Source organism: Micropterus salmoides, unplaced genomic scaffold (genome assembly GCF_014851395.1).
Source record: "Micropterus salmoides isolate LMB-PRFRI ecotype aquatic unplaced genomic scaffold, ASM1485139v1 Ms_hic_scaffold_17, whole genome shotgun sequence".
Classification (NCBI taxonomy): domain Eukaryota; kingdom Metazoa; phylum Chordata; class Actinopteri; order Centrarchiformes; family Centrarchidae; genus Micropterus; species Micropterus salmoides.
Genome location: NW_024040817.1, coordinates 32,262,517 through 32,281,415, shown reverse-complemented (window position 1 = coordinate 32,281,415; position 18,899 = coordinate 32,262,517). Strand labels below are relative to the sequence as shown.

Genomic DNA, 18,899 nt, shown 5'->3' with positions numbered 1-18,899 from the left:
TTTTATGGTGCAGTTTTTATTTTCATACCTGTAGCATATGAAAGCTGGAAACTCACTATCCAGTAGACATGTACATGTGTACAGCAAACCATACAGCTACAGTGAGTGAATGGCAGAAACATCAGCACGAGCAACAGGACGGCTTCTGTAGACTCCATCACTTTAAGTAAGCCTTGTATGTCTTCTTGACTTTCGCAACGTCATTCTCATCAGGCTGTATTTCTCCGTACCATTTATACCACGTGTTTCCAGGGGTTAAGAACTGGGGAGGTGGTGTGGAGCCCACAGCGTCATGGGAATTTGAGTAGTCCTCTGCTGAAAATTCCACATACGGAATCTGAAAGGGGAGTAAACCTGAAAAAGGACACAGGGTGTTGTTACCTGGTGATACTTAGGTGGTTCTGTTGTGCAAAAAAAGACATCTGGCATCTGATGAAGTTTTCCTATGTTTGGTGTGGAAAGACTAAACTCAGTCTGTAAAACCTGATCAGTGGACTAAATTCTGGGGTCACATACAGACCACGCCTTATATTCTGATAAGTTCTCATGTCAGTGACAAAACATCTGATTCAAATGCAGTAGTACTCACATCCCTGTGATCCCAATGATAACTGGACCTCAGAAGGGCAGTTTATAGTAATAATCTTTGTTTGTAGAGCACTTTTCAAAAACAAGTTATAAAGTGCTTTAACAAGTGAAGACAATAATACAAAAACAATACAAGATAAAAGCAAGAAAACATTGAAAAGACTAAAATACATGTTTAAGATAAATATAAAATTAGTAAAACAGAATAAAATAAAAGGGATAAAATAAAGTCAGATAAGATCGGGAAAGGCTCTCCTATAAAAGTATGTTTTAAGAAGGGACTTAAAAGAGTTCACTGACTCAGCCGACCTGATTTCCTCGGGCAGGCTGTTCCAGAGCCTCGGGGCCCTGACAGCAAACGCTCTGTCCCCTTTAGTTTTCAGTCGAGACTCTGGAACAGACAACAGACCTCTGCCCGAGGATCTCAAGGTACGTGCTGGTGTGTATGGGACTAAAAGGTCAGAAATATAACAAGGCGAGAGGCCATGAAGAGCTTTAAAAGTGATCAATAGAATTTTATAGTCAATTCTAAAACATACTGGGAGCCAGTGTAATGAAGCTAAAATAGGGGTGATGTGGTCATATTTCTTTGTTCTGGTTAAAAGCCTGGCAGCTGAGTTCTGGACAGTCTGGAGTCCATCAGTAGATTTTTGGGTTAAACACATGAAAAGGCTGCTGGGACCCGATGACCAGGATTTCTGTTTTGTCTGAAAAATTATTTGACATCCATTTTTTAACTTCACAAAGGCAGTTGTTAAGTGAACTCAGCATTCAAGTAAGGCGCTCCATATTTGATATTAAGTCGTGTTTTGTGTTGCATACCATGATTACGTGCTGCGTTGATTGCCTCATTTAGCTTCTTCTGCTGTTTCATACACACACCTGGAGACAGTAGAACCATCACAACATGATCAAAGACCCTTATATATCCTGACATAATCTGATGACATTTTGACTTACCAGTTCGAGTGGGATCATACACCGTTCCAGTGTGGGGACTGATGAACTGCTGCAACAGTTTAACATTCTACAGGACAAGATACATTTGGGTTAGCGTAGCACTGGAGAAGAAATGAGGCAATCAGTTGCACGTTACAACGTCTCAATATAAAGCTGTGTTTGGAATATAAATGGAACTGTACACCGATTCTAAATGTGAGAGTTTGTTGCCCTATTTTTATCATTTAATTACACAAACACACATTTCCCTCTGTAATGTAGTGGAGTATTAAGCATATAGGGTTCAATGCTGTGACATGCTAAAAACAAATTATATCTTACACTAAAAATATGTCTTGCTTTTTGACAAGCAGTTGCATTTTTTAAAAGGAACAATTAAAATAAACATATTGCATTACAATTATTTAATTTACTTACTAGTCTAGTCTAAAGTTAACAATGAATGAATCTATGGGTCCTGTGTGTGCATGTGTGTGTATTTCAGGCCTGTGTGTGTAAATGAAAGACAATAACAGAGAAAACTCATTTTACACATTCAATATTAAGATATGGTCAGAGTTTTAACGGATGTCATTTTGACTGGTCCCATTTTCTTTCTCTGGAGAGCAGAGGAGATCCGGCCCTGCGGTGCATGATGGATACGCCACGGTCAGTTGGCTGACCGGTAGCTGTATCTGAATATGCATACACACACTGGTTTCCCCATGTATGGACCACGACCCAAAATGAAGACTGTCAGCGGACTGCTTGATAACTATAAGCAAATTACTTGAACAGCATTTGTTTAGGATTATAGGCTTTTTGATCTATATAAGCGGCTGTTTGCTTTGTTTATTTTACTGTAAACTGAAATATTTGTATATATGTTTATATACATTAACATTATGCAGTTAATGTTTGTAGCATGAAGGAGCTACAAGTTACATTTCATTGTGCAACCCTGTGTTGTAACATGACAAATGACCTTGAAGAAAATCCATAATTGTTTTCAATAGAGATACATGATAATTATCCATCCAATAAATGATCGATATTGCCGATATTGGGCATGTTTTCATTACCAGAATCATATTGGAAAATGAAATTGTCACGCTCATGAAGTCATATTGCTGCGCCTGGATAGAGCCACTTCCTCCTACTTTTTTGTTTCAATGTACTACATCTTATGTCAGTCCATTTGATTTATTTTGAATTCTTATGCAAAATATTTTGATAGACTTCATGTTCTATGAAAGCCATACTTTATTAAAAAAAATAAGAGTCAGAACTGTCCTTTGTTGTTATTGTGTTAACAAAAGTGATGTCAGTTAGGTCAGCGTTATGGAATATTAAATTATAAATATTGCTGTAAATGACTTAGATGATCTTAGCCTTTCTTACCATCAGGTGTGTAAAAATTAACAAGTTAACTTCGTTTTAATTTTCAAAAATGTGAAGAAATTTTCAGCTATCGGATCAGTTTGGTCATGAGAAATGGGCAATTACTGGATAAGCTATCGGATCGTTGGGGAAATCCATATTGTGCATCATTAGTTTTCAAGCAAAACTCGCAGGTTCCACCTTGACAAATGTTACTTTCTGTTCCATGTACACCTGTACTTCTCTTCTATGAAAGTAAACTATTGATTTTGATTTTAGACCATTGGACAAAGCAAGACGTGGAGACACCAGCTTGGATTCTGGGAAATGATGCCATTTTTCAAAATGTTCTGCCACGTTATAGACTAAAATGTCAGTACAGAAACTTTAATCTTCTTACGTCCCTCTCTAATTCAGGAAGATCTTGAAAACTGATCTCTTCTTAAAAAACTTCCAAACCCCTAACCTCTCACATGCACTTCCTGTGCTCTTCTTCTTCTACCTCCTTACAATTCACTAGATTGCACTACTTGCTCACGCTTGATTCCCCTAGGTATCTATCCCGTTGATGCCGTTTGAGTTTATAGCTCTTTCTAGTATCTATTGTTGCATGTAGGTCTCTCACTTTACTTGTGATGCTTTATGTTCCTCAAATGTTAGGCCCAATCTACACTACTCCGTTTTAGTTTAAAAACTGGGTTTTTAAACAAATACGATCTCTCTCCACACCAGCATTTTAGCTGTGTATCAGAGCTGATCTCCGTCCATGCTAGAACGACTGAAAACGCACATCTAGTGGCCGTTCACGTACACTGGACATGCTCGTGCCAGTGTAAACATGAAGCAGATGGGCTATTCTGTAGTTACAGAGGATCTGGCGAAAGAATAAAGTAATGCAGACGAAGAACCACACCAGATTTTCTTTTGCAAGGACCAAGAACGAGCTGGGTCTGTTGCTCAATGTAACTCGGGAGTTCAAAGCGTCTGTGGCGACGGAAAACAGACTGGGAGTCGTCACAAAGTAAATACGGTGACATGCACAGTATCACCATCAAAACCATCATCCAACTGATTATAATGCAACTGAATCTTCTAATACACCTGGAATACAACTTTAAATTTGATGAAAAGAAATTAATATACAACAGTTATTACACAATTTTTCAAAAATATACCAGGCGATTGTCCATGTTTTGGCCATTTTCACTGTTTATATGTTCACTGGTATTGGGAGTTTTCTTCAAAGCACTATTTCTGTCCATACAACCATGTTCCAAATAACATAAAGCTTCCAAAGTAAGTACAATTGTAAGTTAGGCTGTAAGTGGTCTCCATCTCTTCGTATTGAGCAGACAAATCGTTTGATATACCGAATGCCTGTGTGGCTACTATAGATCGGCGAGCAGACAATGATAAAGACTGTCTGTTCCATACAATTTCTCATTTGCATTTCGCGTGAAAATCAATCGTCCTCCCCCGTACCTGGCAGGTCCGTGCTTAACGGGTGAGTTTGCATAGTGCTTTGTTAGAATAAAAACATCCAGACTAATGTATAACAGAACACTACAATGCACTGTAACTCAAGGCATGTGTGTGTTTAATGTGAGACAATTAGAGTGAATGAGATGCTAACCCACCTGATGATGGATAATAACGTTTGGATCCCGACAAATTGGACAGGGGTTTCCACATATCTTGTCTCCTCGCTGCAGAAACACAAACAGTGTTAACGTTACTTTAAACAACCGATGTGATGCATGGAACTAAAGCTGGATTCAAGTAGAAATATTACAATGCAGGTCTTGCGGGTCTTCTGTGGGGGAATGCCTCCTTTGTGGTTCCTCCTGTAGCCTGCCCACACTGGATTGGTTCCATACCTCTCAATGTACTCTGTCATGGGAAATGAATATGCAGTAAAACCAAGAATCAGCGCTAAAGATGAGACTGGATTCTCCTTTACATACCTTCACTCTCCAGGTAATCCCAGGGTCTGTCCTTGTAGGCAGAGATCGCCTCAGCAGCACGAGCAGCATCCTCATCCTGGAGTGACGCTGCTTTGCAGAAAAAGCGACTTGGAGGTACAAACAGAGAGAGACCCGGGCATGTTCTTACAGGTAGCCTCTGCAGACAGGACTGAATCCAAAAGAAAAACACCTCACCACTGACATCATCGTCACAACATGCCAAACATATTCATAACCATAATATACTACTAGTTACTTATTATTCCTTAAAAAAATATTACTTTACTTATTACTGGGTAATAAAAATGTTACTTGTTACCTTACAATATTTTTAGTAGTTTCCCACAGAATGAGCGAGGTGCTGCACAAATATATGCTCCTCAGTCAAATATGATTTTAAATATGCCAAATAAAAAAAGTAGAAAATCAATATGGGGCGGTCAGCGTTGATAATTATCCAAATTATAGGCTAATTATGGGAAACACTGGTTTCACTACCACCCCTTCCCCCCAAACAACGCCACTCTCTCCCGACGAGTCCAGCATCAGTGAAAGCTCTGCCGGAGATTCTTTCTGTAAGTTTCACGTTGCTGTGCTGCTTCAACAGATGCTTCAATAAATCAGATGTAGAAATGTTCGCGGTTGAAAGCTTTTTGCTGGTTTACACAAGACGACGATGTTCTTCGCATCTTAGACTGTGACACAATCATAGCAGCAGCTACTTACAGCTGTAGAAAGAACGCCTCTTCTCCATTTTTCCTTTAGTTCTGGCTATCAGCTGACATGAACAACAAAGTCGGGTCCCGCTGAGCTGCCGCACACGTGGATTCACGTCAAGGATGGTGCGTTCAGTAACGAGTAACGTAGCGTTACTTGCCTTAGCAACTGTAATAATATTAACGTTACTGTTTTAGAAAAGTATTAGTTACACTACATAGTTACTGGGAAAAGTTATATTATTACAGTACAGCCCAACACTGTTCATAACGGACCATTATAGTGCCGCTAATGCTAACTGTTAGGGATGCATAAAGCCCATAACTACACTTATGAAATAAGGTCATTGATACCGTTACGTTAGCTAAATAACCCGTAAAAATAAAATACCGCTTTCACAGGCGACATTAATATACGACACTATTGTCAAATGAAGCCAAAGCCAAAAATCCACCTTACTGAGTCACATTACAATGTCCCGCGTTGTACCGACTGTGCATTATTACCGATACACTATCAAATTCTAATTACAAAAAGTTGACGAACAGCTACTCTCGGCTAACTAAGTTAGCTAACGTGGGGAATAGGAACCTAGCGTCCAGCGTTTTTTCTGACTTAAACATATGATAACGTTAAACCTCGTAGAAAATATCACACAGTAATCGTCATGGGTATATCACCAGCACAAATAGATGTAATACCTGATACTGTCGTAATGGATGTAAAATTGAAGGCGAAAGACGGCAAAAAGCCTTCACGATTCCTGGGATGGAGGCAGCCATTTTCCCCTCCTTGTTGTGTTGGGGGTTGTAGGTGAAAGGTCAAAGATCAAGCCATATTGTTGCTATGTCAAGCGTAAAAATGTAATATCACAACGGAATTACAAATATATCCTTTAAATTGTGTGTAAATCCAAATTCTGTCGTTTTTATTTTGGTCTGTTATAGATTGTTTAAATGCTACATTCTCTGTATGTAACGTTATATGCCTTGGGCTTGTGAGCATCACTGTCCTGACCTGACAGACAAACCGGTCGCCATTTTGAAGAAATAATATTTACTAAATTTAAGTGATCAAATAATCACTACAATCCAGCTAAATCAACAACATGAGTTGGTATTGTTTATTATCTTATTATTAATATAAACACACAATGCTTTCAAAGTGAATGTAGAGAGTAATTCAAAATAACATTTGGCGAAATGTGACATCCGCCATTATGCCCTTGGCAGGACGGGGAAGGACGTTTATCCACCATTTTGTTTCAGTGAAAACGGAGAAAAAACGCTGCCCGTGACGTAAAAAACGTCACGTAGTATAAAAGCTATGTCCCTCCCTTTCGAGCTCATTCCTGGATTTGGTCAAAGGTAAGTGTAGTCAGAAAGACAGCAAGCTTTGTTTTCAACGTTTTGTTCGTTTTAAATGCGAAATTCCTACCGAATATATTCTAAAACCAGCAAATGAATTGGATATAGACAAAGGACGACGAAATTTGAGCCGAAATTAAATGTGTTTTTTGTGTGTTTTGCAGGTATGAATTTGCTTTGCCGAAGACTGAACCGTCGAGGACTTTGAACAACTCTACTCAAATTCATATTTTTTCTTCAAGTAATGGACATTTGATTACCATTTTTGCCTCCAGTTTGTTCCTGAAGGAAAGGCTAGCCTATAGCTATCACAGCCCCACCCATAAGAAGTCTTTCAGTTGATATTAAAACCATGAAGGTTGACGATATAAAATTGATGAAATAAGAGATATAAGTGCATGAAAAGCACACTCTGATATACCCGAGACGCTGAGGATCTATAGTATCAATAGTAAGTCTATTTTGAAGTTAAATTGAATTGAGATCAATCAAATGAAAATAGGCGTAGAGAATAGGCTAGCTAGCGGTAGCTGGCTAGCAGGCACCGTAAGTTAGCTTGGTTCTTGGCAAACAATTTGAAAATAGACAATGTTATAGTATGAGCTCACACAGGAAAGTGGACGGAGGCACAAGGCTCCGTTTCTTTGTGTGTGAGACGGAATGGGCGAATTGTGCAAATAAAATTAAATGTAGCCAGTAAATTCGTAAAATAACCATAAGCAATCTATTCATAAAGATTGCCGTAGGCATAGAAAGCCAGTTCCTGCTCATGAAGTCGGACTTTTTGCCTGCCAGATTTGTTTTGTAGGGGCTTCTCCATGGAACGAACACCCACCGCAATCTATACATAAAGATTGCGTTAGTTTGACGATTGTGGACATATTTTATGAAGCACTCTATTGAAATGTTGATAATTATAGCACAGTGACTTCCCGAAAGCCCGCACCATTTACTCGGCAATCTGTGGATAAAGATTGCAGGATGACTCAAGCGAAGTGATCTTTCGAAGCACAAACAGTCGGGATTGACAAAATGGTGGATTGGTTGTGGTTTGCTTGTCGTCCTCGGACAGCTCCGGGGGCTAGCCGTGTTCTTGGAGCAACTCTTGGGAGTTTTTACAAAACTGAAACCGAAGTATAGACTGATGTCCATCGCGGTGTCTTGAGTGCCATGCGCGTATGCTTCGCTAGATGTCTGCTGTACGTCGCCTTGTTTTTCTGTCGACCAGCTCAGTATTTGCTCTGAGAGCCATTGTTGCTTGTGTAACATAGGGATTGGTTTGCCGTCGTCGAAGTGGTTAACAGAGGGAGGGCCCTGATTAGCAGTCAGCCTCCTGCTCCCTCCCATTGCCGAGCGGCTAAGTCACAGCAGCGGGCCTGTTCCCAGCTATGACAGATGCTTAAGCGCAAGCCATATATAGGCAGCGTGATCTGCCCTTGTGTAACCGAGGGCGTTCAGACCTTCAATCTGTGTCTCCTTTATAAATATATACCTTGTTTTCTTACTCAGTCAAGTCTGCTGTTGCGACACCGTTATAAAACTATTGTAAATATTTGTTGTAGAAAGCTTGGTCATTGAGTACAGGCATAGATTGTTTTGCACTAATGTACCAGTGAGATATATAACAACAACACAGTGTGACTCTGCACAAATAATGTTCTTTCCCCCCACTGTACCAGGACCCAGGGCCACGTTTTTAACACTGATTGTGTGTGTATATATATATGTGTAACAATTGTGACATTTACAGGAATTGGGTTATTTGCAGTGTTGTGGAGGTCTGAGACTATATAAAACTTCTACTACAACAGTTACACGGGTAAGACCTAACTGATTCCTCACATCATGACATTTCCAATGAATTGATTTCCACCAGGGTTGCAGGTTCTGTGACATGACGATTGACAAATTTGGCACAAAATGGTTTCATTATGAAATGCATAAACATGGCAAATAAGTGCATGCTTATAAGGCTCAACCCGAGCAGTTTAATCATGAACCATGTGGAGGTTAATAATAAGACCCTTTGTCGTGATAATTTTTCAAATCCATAAAGGCCAATTGTCTTAGTGTTGGAAGTCTTTGTTTGGATCACTTTGGCCATTTCAAAGATAATTAGTTGACATACTGGAATGATGAAACATCCAAGAGCTTTCAGTCATGAGCTTGTTTTACCCTTAGATTAATGTGTGACGGTTCAGACCATTGTCATGGGGTGTTGCACTAACACTTGCATTGATATTTACTGCATTTCTCTGTTGTGTAACAGACAGTATAGTGTCAGTGTGGAAACAAAGTAACCTGTAGGTGGCAGTGAGTGGCCTGACTTGTACCCTCTGGCTGGAACAGCTGATGGTGATGTCATTAACACCACTGTAGTCCAATATATAGATACTTTCCGTCAGGTAATCACAATTGAAAGGACACTGATGAGTGTTTAACAAACTAATTCTACAGTTTTCAAGCATTTCATACTTCATACAATTACCTTCAATCACATTTTAGTGTGTTGGTGCGTGTAACTTGTACCCTTCATCTTGTCATCAGATACCATATTAATTAGTAGGTTTTTTCAGGTATTGTCTGTTTCCATTATCCCTGTGAGTTCTTTTTCTTTTGCACAAATGTGAATGATTGTGATAGACGTGTGCTATTAAAAAGTTGATAAATCATTCAGTAACATTTCTTGCAAAAATTCCTCTTTTGCTACTTTTCTAACAAAACTTTGACCTTTCACCTCGTTTTGTGTTTAATACACATCCAAATAATAATAAATAAACAACAAATAGAGATATTGAAAACATATCAATAGTTAGGTTTAGGGAAACAGTTAAACTGAGTAAAAAGGTTGAGTTACATTTTGTATGTCAGTTTTATAAACATGTAGTTTTGTTATGCGTTGTTGTTGTCTCTAAACACAGCCTGAAGTAGAATAAAAGGTTGCCTCACACACAAAAATCAACATACTGTCAGACTACATGTCCTGTCCTGCAAGTAACGTTCCAGAGAGAAGACACTCTGGCACGGAGGGATAAGTTACAGCTTCCTGCCCATGTCCCTGCTGAACTGGTGTCACGTTGGCCCCAGGAACCACTCCAAACATCTTGAGGCTGTGCACTGAAGCTGTCATGTACTGTGGATGTTTGACTGCCAGAGCAACGACTGTACTTTCACTGATTTGTATGTGACTATGTCAGCCAGGTCATATTCCAGATATTGTTTGCTTCTTGTGTCTCATTAAAATGACTTAACTGTATAGAAGGTCAGAGAGCTCTGCTCCTGAGTCACGGCTTTGCAAGGAGGACTGTTTGGCAGCTTGATGAAAATGCCGTTCATTTTGCCCTTAGTTTTGATGGACTTGATACTCTGCTTGGTGCAAACAGGTTGGTGTTGAACCACCGAGTCACTGATGAGTCAAAGCAGAGTCTGGATTGTGTTTGGTGGAGAGGGGAATCTGAAGGCTGGGACCATGTTGGCCTGGTGCAGTTTAGATTTGTGTTTTTGATGTGAAGCAGCTTTTGAGCCTCAATGGGAATGTTTTTGGGAAAGAACAGATTGGAGCTGTTCAGTCCTAAATTGTGCAGTCTGGGATTCTGTAACATGGAGCTCTCTTCTATTTGGCAGGCAAAAAGTCCTCAGTAAACATCAGTTTAGGGCCCTTTTTACCAAAGACATTCTAGAAAATGTAATCCACCCTCGTCCTGCGCGGTGGCATGTATATTTATTGTTTGAGGTGTCTGTTTCAGATATGGCAGGTGGACCAGTGGACCCCAGAGAGATTTTGAAGGGTGTGGAGGCTCTGCTGGGGAAGGATGGAGAGCTCCGCAGCCTGGAGGGAGTCCCAAAGGTGTTTAGGTGAGGAACTGAAATTAAACATGACCTATTGCTGGTACCCTATGATTTTAAACTTTTAGACTCTTAAACAAAGCTGCTATACTAACACCCCTGCTCTTCTTTAATGCAGCCTCATGAAAGCTTCTACCAAGATGGTCAGTAGATGTATGTACCTGAACATCCTGCTGCAGACCAAGTCCCATGATGTTCTGAACAGGTAGGCCTTAATGCTGTGTTGTATGTTGAAAGTCTTGGTCTTTATTAACATTAAAAGTATGAAGAAGTTGTCTGTGAACTCTACTGTCACTTCAGGTCTGCTTATTAGCTTTTTCAAGAGCTTTTAAGGCCACTCATATAAAATGTAATTCTGTAAAGATTAATGGTTACTAAAATAAGCATACATACATTTTCCAAAAGAACGTTGAGTGGAATGTTCAGACTTGAATTAAACAGTGCACACAGTGAAGTGCATTTCTAAATAAATGTTCCTTGAGTCAGTAACAAGTTGTGTGTGTTCTTATAACTCACTTTCACATGATGTTATTTTTTGTTGCATTCAATAATTCAGAGTTCACTAGTTCAAGTTTCCCACAACAGGTCAATATCACCAACATTTTGTAGCTCCCCTCTGGTGTAAATGTAAATGTTCCTGTATACTGATCAGTAATTATTCTCACACCTTCCTGATGTCAGTTGGCTGTTGATGTAGTGCTATTTATAACTTAGTGTAAACTTTTAGTAGATTTCTTTTAATAAATCCCACAGAAATACGCCAACCCAACATTGAATGGTGCTTCTAACAAGTATAGTGTATGTATCCAAAGCCTGATGTCTCTTGTTCTTGTCTGTTGCAAAGCTCCATTCTAGTTTATTTGGACTCAGTCCCACGTACACTGTGGTGCTGCCAGAAATACTCACTACAGTGAATTTGGATTCATCGGCCAAAGTGACAAAGAATTGAGGGGCGCAGTTGTTAGTTTGCCTCTGCACTGACAGAGAATAGAATGATTTCTGAAAGTAACCGGTTAGGAGTTAATATTACCATGTTTTAATGTCCTCATTGATCTGCAAGTGTAATCAGGGACCATTTCAGTCCATCACTGCGTGCCTCTTTAAACCACTCGTTCCCTCCTTCATCCAGGTTTATCAGAGTTGGTGGCTACAGACTGCTCAACTCCTGGCTCACCTACTCTAAAACCGCCAACAACACCCCCTTGCTGCAGCTCATCCTGCTCACACTACAGAAGCTGCCTCTCAAAGTGGACCACCTGAAACAGGTACTGTCTCACTGGGTACACCAGAACCCACCTCCAGTACAGTACACAGCAACTGCAGCCTCTAACCCACTGTTTATGCTTTGATCGTTTCCCAGAACAACACGGCCAAGCTGGTGAAGCAGCTGAGCAAGAGTGCAGACACCGAAGGTCAGTTTGACGGTACATCAACACTTTAAACTTTACATAGACGGCAGCGTGCAGCCCACTAATATTCTTGTCTTTTATTTTGTAGAGCTGAGGAAGTTGGCGTCCGTGCTGGTAGACGGTTGGATGGCTACGATCCGTTCCCAGAGTGTCTCGAGCAGTGCCAACTCTCCTGCTGGTACACATCCATCATTTTACTTTTTAAACGTGCCTCTTGTTTCACAATGACTCACCCTCGCAACAGCTCGTAACCCTCTTCATTCATCTTTTAGATAAGAAAAAGAAGAAAGAGGAGAGCAAGGTTCCGCTGCGGGACGTGAAGGAAAAGAGTGTCGATGAGGAGAAGAAGAAGGAGAAACCTAAAGCTCATGCACCCAGCCACGCAAAGATCCGCTCCATAGGTACACCTCCCCTGATGAGCAGAGATGTAGTCGGCCCTAAGTGTTAGGAATGAAATAATCAACATGTTTTGTGTTGTGCAGGACTGGAGATGGACACTCCCAACCCGGCCCCTGCTAAGAAGACGCCCACTGCCCCACAGCTGGGTGACAAGTACAACATCAAGCCTCCAGTCCTCAAGAGGCCCAGGTACTGTATCCTCCCAAAGGTCCTCACTCCCACAGCACAGCACCATCTTGTGGTGTATTCATGCAGCTGGCTCAGTGCGGCCCTCAGGTGGCCGATGATAGTACTGACATGTTTCCTTTTATGTTGATTTTCCCCCCACAGCACTGGTCCATCAGATGCTCCGCCTCTGGAGAAAAAATACAAACCTCTGAACACCCCCTCTAACTCTGCCAAAGAGATCAAAGTCAAGATCATTCCAGCTCAGCGTACGTTTACACAGACACTCATTTAACTGCATTTTAAAGAAGTGATAGTGATGTGGCAGCTGTGGTGTTCACTGCTCTCTTGTGTCCTCACGGCAGCGATGGAGTGCACAGGGTTCCTAGATGCTCTGAACTCTGCCCCAGTCCCCGGGATCAAGATCAAGAAGAAGAAACCTAGTACTGGTACAACAACTAATACCAAGGCAGTCTCCCCCACGTCGAACAAGGTACTGACTGCTCTCAGTAGTTTCTCATCTGGTCCAAAACAGCCTCAGAATATATTTATTTATTGTTGAAAGTTTTTTCCCAAAACCCCAGAACAAATGGGATTCTTGTCTGTTTTTAACCAAGCCTGATGGACTTTACTGTACTGCTGTAATAATTTCCACTGTCTGTTGTAAGTAGCTGTTGCAAATAAGTGAGGTTCAGTCTTTGTCCTCATGAAGATTTTCCAAGAACTAGGAACTGAACTCACATCTTTGTCTTTTTACACATAAAATATAATCCAAAACTCCCCTCTCTTGTTGCTTTTATCTCCTCAGCCGAGTCCATTTGACAGCAAACCCTCTACATATTCCTCATCTTCTGCTAAACCGTCATCTCCAGAAACCGCTGCTTCCATCACTCCTGCTGATGAAAACCAGGAGCCGGAGCAGCCTGGAACCCCTGTTCCTTCTGAGGACCCCGAGGCTTCTGACAACGGTAAGGTCCTTACAAATTCAGATTTTTATTTAACCAGGTTCATCCCACTGAGATCAAGGCTCTCTTTTACAGGAGAGATCTGACCATGAAACATGGAATTTAACAGTAAATTAATGTGAAAGCACACATTTAAGTAGCATTAACATGTCCAGACAATGAAGATGATCATTTCCATATTTCAAGTTTAAAAGTGAAGTAAGTGGGAATTTAGCTAAGAAGGACTTTGTAAATTAAAATGTCCCAGTGACTGAGGCGGTGTGCACGTACTGCAGACCAGTGCACCTTTGAAAATGGTGAGTAAGAGAGGCACAGTTTGTTAGGGATGCACACGTCGGTTGTATGAAACTGGGAAGGCAGATGTATCATCTCTAGCCTCTTGGAGCCTAGCCCTATTGAATTTAATATTCTGTTGTTTGTTAATCTGGTTGAATTCAAGTTTGAGCAGTGCAATCTAAAGAGCTTTGCTTTAATTGTCTCTTGTTTGCAGGTGAGAAGCCTAACGCTCTGGCAGAACCGCGCGGAGAAGAAGAAAGTTTGACCAAGAAGGGCAAGAAGAAGAAGACGGTTCACTGGGCTGAGGAGGAGCAGCTCAAACACTACTTCTACTTTGATCTGGACGAGACAGAGAGAGGTAGGCGTGTGGCTCTGAATCCCCAACGTGTCTGGTTTGGTGTTTACTGTTCGGAGACAGCGGTGGGTCTGAACCATCTGGATAAAGAATAACGATTACACTTGATTCACAGTCAACGTCAACAAGATTAAGGACTTCGGTGAGGCCGCCAAACGAGAGCTGATGATGGACCGGCAGACGTTTGAGATGGCTCGTCGGCTCTCCCATGACACCATGGAGGAGAGGGTACCCTGGTCACCCCCGAGGCCTCTGACGCTGACCGGTAGCCTGGTCATCCCTGGGGCCAACAGCACAGAGAAACTAACCCAGAGAGATCGTGAGATGGGCATTCTGCAGGAGATCTTCCTCAGCAAAGAAAGGTAAGGCGGCAGATGAAGCGTGCTGGATCTCTGCTAGTTTATCAGTTTTCCAAGACCGTTCTCTAAGTCGTTGACCCTTCATGTCTGCCTGCAATGTGCGGTAACAATTTCCCATCCTTTCTTTTCACTAGTGTGCCTGACAGTCCACATGAACCAGACCCAGAGCCTTATGAACCCATGCCTCCCCGTCTCATCCCTCTGGATGAGGTTAGTCCACCCAAAACACTGTCTCTCATGTCGATTTCTCTTATTAAACACAGTCAGCACATGTCTGTGTAATACTTTGCCCGCTAAGCTGTCAGTCTGGTCTACCCAGCAGGACTCGTCCATGCTTGATGACGGCTACGCCGAGCCCATGGAAACCACATCACAACAGGCCTCTGCCATGGCTCAGACCGAGAACTCCAAGCTGCCCCCTGTCCTGGCCAACCTCATGGTCAACCTGAGCAACAGCTCCCGCAGCCCGCAACCCACGAACACCGCCAGCAACCCCGTGCCTCCCACTGTCAACGTACAGGAGCTGCTCTCATCTATCATGGTAAATATATCTAGTCCCGTCAGTCAGCGGGAGAAGGCTGTGTTTCTTTGGTGTTTCATTCATGCCAATAAAGCTAATTTGATTTGAATTGTGTCTGTCATCAGGGTGCTTCTGGCAGCCAGTCTACTGAAGACTTGATCAAGCAGCCGGACTTCTCAGACAAGATTAAACAGCTACTGGGATCCCTGCAGCAGACTCAGAACCAGAACCAGGGTGGACCTCCACCAGGTAAACTCTTTCATTCCTCCACCTGTGCTGGTCCTTCTGTTACTTGCTGTTATTTAACCCTCATTTCCTTCTGTGTAGTCAACCAGGGTCTGCTGGGCCACGGGCCAGGCATGAACAATATGAACAACATGAACATGCACATGCAGATGCCCATGAACGGGGGCTACCCCCCCAACAACCCGCCCGGCGGGCCTCGCTTCAACCACCCCCCGCCCCCTCACAACCATGGGCCACCTTTCAATGCTGGTGGAGGCCCGCGTATGATGGGACCGCCGCCGGGCCAGGGCCGAGGAGACAACGGCAATTACTGGGGAGATGACTCCATGAGAGGAGGGCCCCACAGGGGGGGTCACTTCCACCGAGGAGGACGGGGCCGAGGAGGAGGAGAACCAGGCTTCAGGGGCCGAGGACGAGGAGGGCCCAGAGGAGGACACAACAACATGAATGGTATGTGGGACATGGGATTTGGAGTTCCCCTATAGTCTGAAATAATATCTGAGTCTCAAATGTTGGCGTGACCAGCACACACCAGGCCACATCCAAATCTGAGTAGGGCTGAAGTGACCTGTGAAAATAATAGCTCACATGGAATATTCCGCAGCATGAAGAATATTGAAATAATATTGAGATGCATGTTAGAAATAGACCCGTCTCTAATAAAAGCCTGTTCTCCTCACACACCGGCTGTGTCTCTGTGTGGTTGTAACACTGTTGTGTTTCCTCCTGTCAGACATGTCCAAAAGGCCTGTGTGTCGTCACTTCATGATGAAGGGAAGCTGCAGGTACGAGAGCAACTGTGCTTTCTACCACCCCGGCGTAAATGGACCACCTTTGCCTCCCAACCACCCCGCTAACAACCAACACAACCAGCACCCACAGCATGGACACTAGGTGACACTGCTGGGAACAGCTGTGAGAACTTTTGGCCTCTGGAAGGCATTCTCTGTGATGAAACCGTTGCACGGTGTGGGGGCCGCTGGGTGTGACACAGGCACAGAACGAGTTGGGGTGGTGTCCTTAGACTCTGACGTGTCTGAAGGAGACGGGCCTGGAACAGTGAGCTCTGCCTTACCTGAGAAAACAAAGAAGACAGGAGAGAGGGGCGTGGACTGAGGGGCTGTGAGATGATCACTGATGGGACTCTTTTTATTGGGATCATTTTTAACAGTGAGACTGAAACACACCACACTTGACCACTATGTCTGAGTTGCTGCCTATCTGCTCTGTCACTTTCCACACCATTAACATGGTCGACCAAATGGAAGTCTCCTGCTCAGCAGAGAGCCTTCCACATCACTGAATTCCCTTCTTATTGAGGCTGTTGTACTGTGTAATACATGTGATGTGCTTTCATCCGTTAGGTTTGTACAGAAGAGTCAAATGTTTTTCTTTATTACATGATTCTGAAATCTGAGACAAACATTTAGGAAGCACTTTATAAAGATAAAGGCCAGCAAGAAAAGCCACAGCTGGGATTCATTCAAACTGGGCCTGAAGAAGAACTGCATTTAATTTAAGCTGCTTTATTTCCCCCTTGTCCTCTGCAGAAAATAGAAGTGAACTGTGCTGACCTGATGAACAGGTCTTGCTTTTTTTCTTTTCTTACAGCAGCAGATATTGAATGTGAAAGAAACAACAGGAGTGTGTTATTATATAGAATCTTTTCCCTCTGCTCTGGCTCAGCAACTTGACGTGTGTGGGGCCTGACAATCATGAGCGTCAAACGTGTCACGGTCCTGTCAGAGGGGGGCGGCTTCTCCCTGAACCCAGGAGGGGTTACTGTCAGTGTTAGGAGGCAGGTGCTCTGTGGGTCAGCGATATTAAGTGTTTTCTGTGAAAACAATGACCTGTGCGTCTCTTGTGGGACTGTAAGAATGTAATATTTCTGTTGTTCCCTCCCCCTCCATGTACTTTTTTATTTTGATATGAGAACGTTGGCCCTTTTTAACATGGGCTGGGGTTTTTTGTCAGTATGAAATGTTTGTATTCATGTGTTTGTATGAATACAGAACACACATTCATAGTCATATTTTCAGTTGAATTCTTTTGTACACTGTGTATTGAATAAATGTCCAAACATAAATGAAGCTGTTGTTTGAAAGTGGGACCGCTGAGAGCCACACGCAGTGTAGATGACTACATTAAAGGATGGGTTCACATTTCTTTAGATCTGCTATAGAACGCTAACATGCCATGTGTACATTGAAAATACTTTCATTCCTTCTGTCCATACTGGCTGTGAAGTGATGCATCCGAGCACGACTCCACTGAAAAAGATGGGAGACAAAGCACATGTTCTCCCATATGGCAGTTTTACAAGTGTAGTATGAACAGTACAAACTACAGCGACAGGATGACCAGAGCTGAATCTACATATTGTGAGCCTTACAAGAACTGCCACATAATCCTAACACACGCAGTGATTAGTGCAGGACTAGATTTTTGTGTCATGTATCCAGTTTGAATGAATGTGGCTGAAATGTTGGATACTCTTAACGCTGAACAGAAACATACTCACACCTCACCTGTAGTGGCACTAAAAACCTGATGGTGGCGCTCAGTGAGTGTCCATCCTACAGGATCCCTGGTGGAATATACTGTAAATTATATTAAGCATCATTAATAAATGTCAGACTAAAGGACAGGCAGCACCACCATCGGGCCCTGTGGTGAAAATGTTCTGCAGCAGCAGACCTTTAAAGAAGAAAAAGACCTGCGGCCAAATGTGTAGAAGTTTCCTAACATCTCTGACTCCTGCTGGGCCAACCAGCCAGTCGTTGTCCCCTCATGATGGGTTTGCAACCCAATAGATGACAGTTCTAGAAATGATGCAATGAAAGTGAGCAACTGTCCTGGAGCCTCAGACGTCAAGGGGTCCCGAAGGCCCCAAAATTTCCCATGTTAACCAGCTGATGTCTGGTAATTTGGGTTGAGTTTATTTGAGATTATAAATAAATGACAACATTAACTCACATGAGGGCTAAATAAGGTGTGATATGACCTAATCGTGTGGCTCTGATGCGTTTAAAAACTGATGCATTTTGGGTTGTCCCTTTGTTGCATGTCATACACCTCCCCGTTACTTTCTGTATCTCTACTTTTAACTACCCAGTATAAAAAAGCAAACTGCAAAAAAAAAAAAAAAAGGTGTGAGAGATGTCTTGTTTTTCCTTTCATTGAACAGTGGTCTGTGCGGACCCAGTTTTAGGTTTTGGGGTAGTTCTGAGTGACACACTGGATTTTACAATTTCTGGAAATAAAATTGTCATATAGTAAAACATTTTAACCTCAGGGGGTTTCATACATATAAATGTTTCCACTGGCCTGTAAAGACATGTTAATTCATATGTTATGAATAAATAATAATGTGCTCATCAGGTTGTCTCCACACTGATCATTTT

General features: G+C 42.3%; 2 protein-coding genes across 3 annotated transcripts; one reads left to right on the top strand and one right to left on the bottom strand.

Annotated features, from left to right (window-relative positions):
* mrps18b (mitochondrial ribosomal protein S18B) lies at positions 1 to 6,438 on the bottom strand. Its single transcript, XM_038725603.1, has 7 exons — positions 6,290 to 6,438; positions 4,872 to 5,040; positions 4,700 to 4,797; positions 4,545 to 4,613; positions 1,549 to 1,615; positions 1,411 to 1,470; positions 1 to 354 (listed from the first exon to the last, which is right to left on the bottom strand). The coding sequence occupies exons 1-7, from the start codon at positions 6,368 to 6,370 to the stop codon at positions 158 to 160; spliced, it is 741 nt and encodes a 246-aa protein (XP_038581531.1). The 5' UTR covers positions 6,371 to 6,438; the 3' UTR covers positions 1 to 157.
* A 442-nt stretch (positions 6,439 to 6,880) lies between these two features.
* Positions 6,881 to 18,470, top strand: ppp1r10 (protein phosphatase 1, regulatory subunit 10). Of its 2 annotated transcripts, none has more exons than XM_038725602.1 (19): positions 6,881 to 6,955; positions 7,120 to 7,406; positions 10,702 to 10,810; positions 10,920 to 11,006; positions 11,931 to 12,066; positions 12,162 to 12,213; positions 12,299 to 12,388; positions 12,483 to 12,611; positions 12,693 to 12,798; positions 12,940 to 13,043; positions 13,140 to 13,267; positions 13,583 to 13,742; positions 14,230 to 14,373; positions 14,486 to 14,732; positions 14,864 to 14,939; positions 15,052 to 15,270; positions 15,375 to 15,498; positions 15,577 to 15,945; positions 16,229 to 18,470. In XM_038725602.1, exons 3-19 carry the CDS (start codon positions 10,704 to 10,706, stop codon positions 16,387 to 16,389), a joined length of 2,439 nt encoding a protein of 812 aa, XP_038581530.1. In that variant the 5' UTR covers positions 6,881 to 6,955; positions 7,120 to 7,406; positions 10,702 to 10,703; the 3' UTR covers positions 16,390 to 18,470. The 2 variants fall into 2 exon arrangements, with proteins under 2 accessions (XP_038581530.1, XP_038581529.1); XM_038725601.1 differs by having other exon boundaries at positions 6,882 to 6,955; positions 15,049 to 15,270.
* The last annotated feature ends 429 nt before the right edge of the window (positions 18,471 to 18,899 follow it).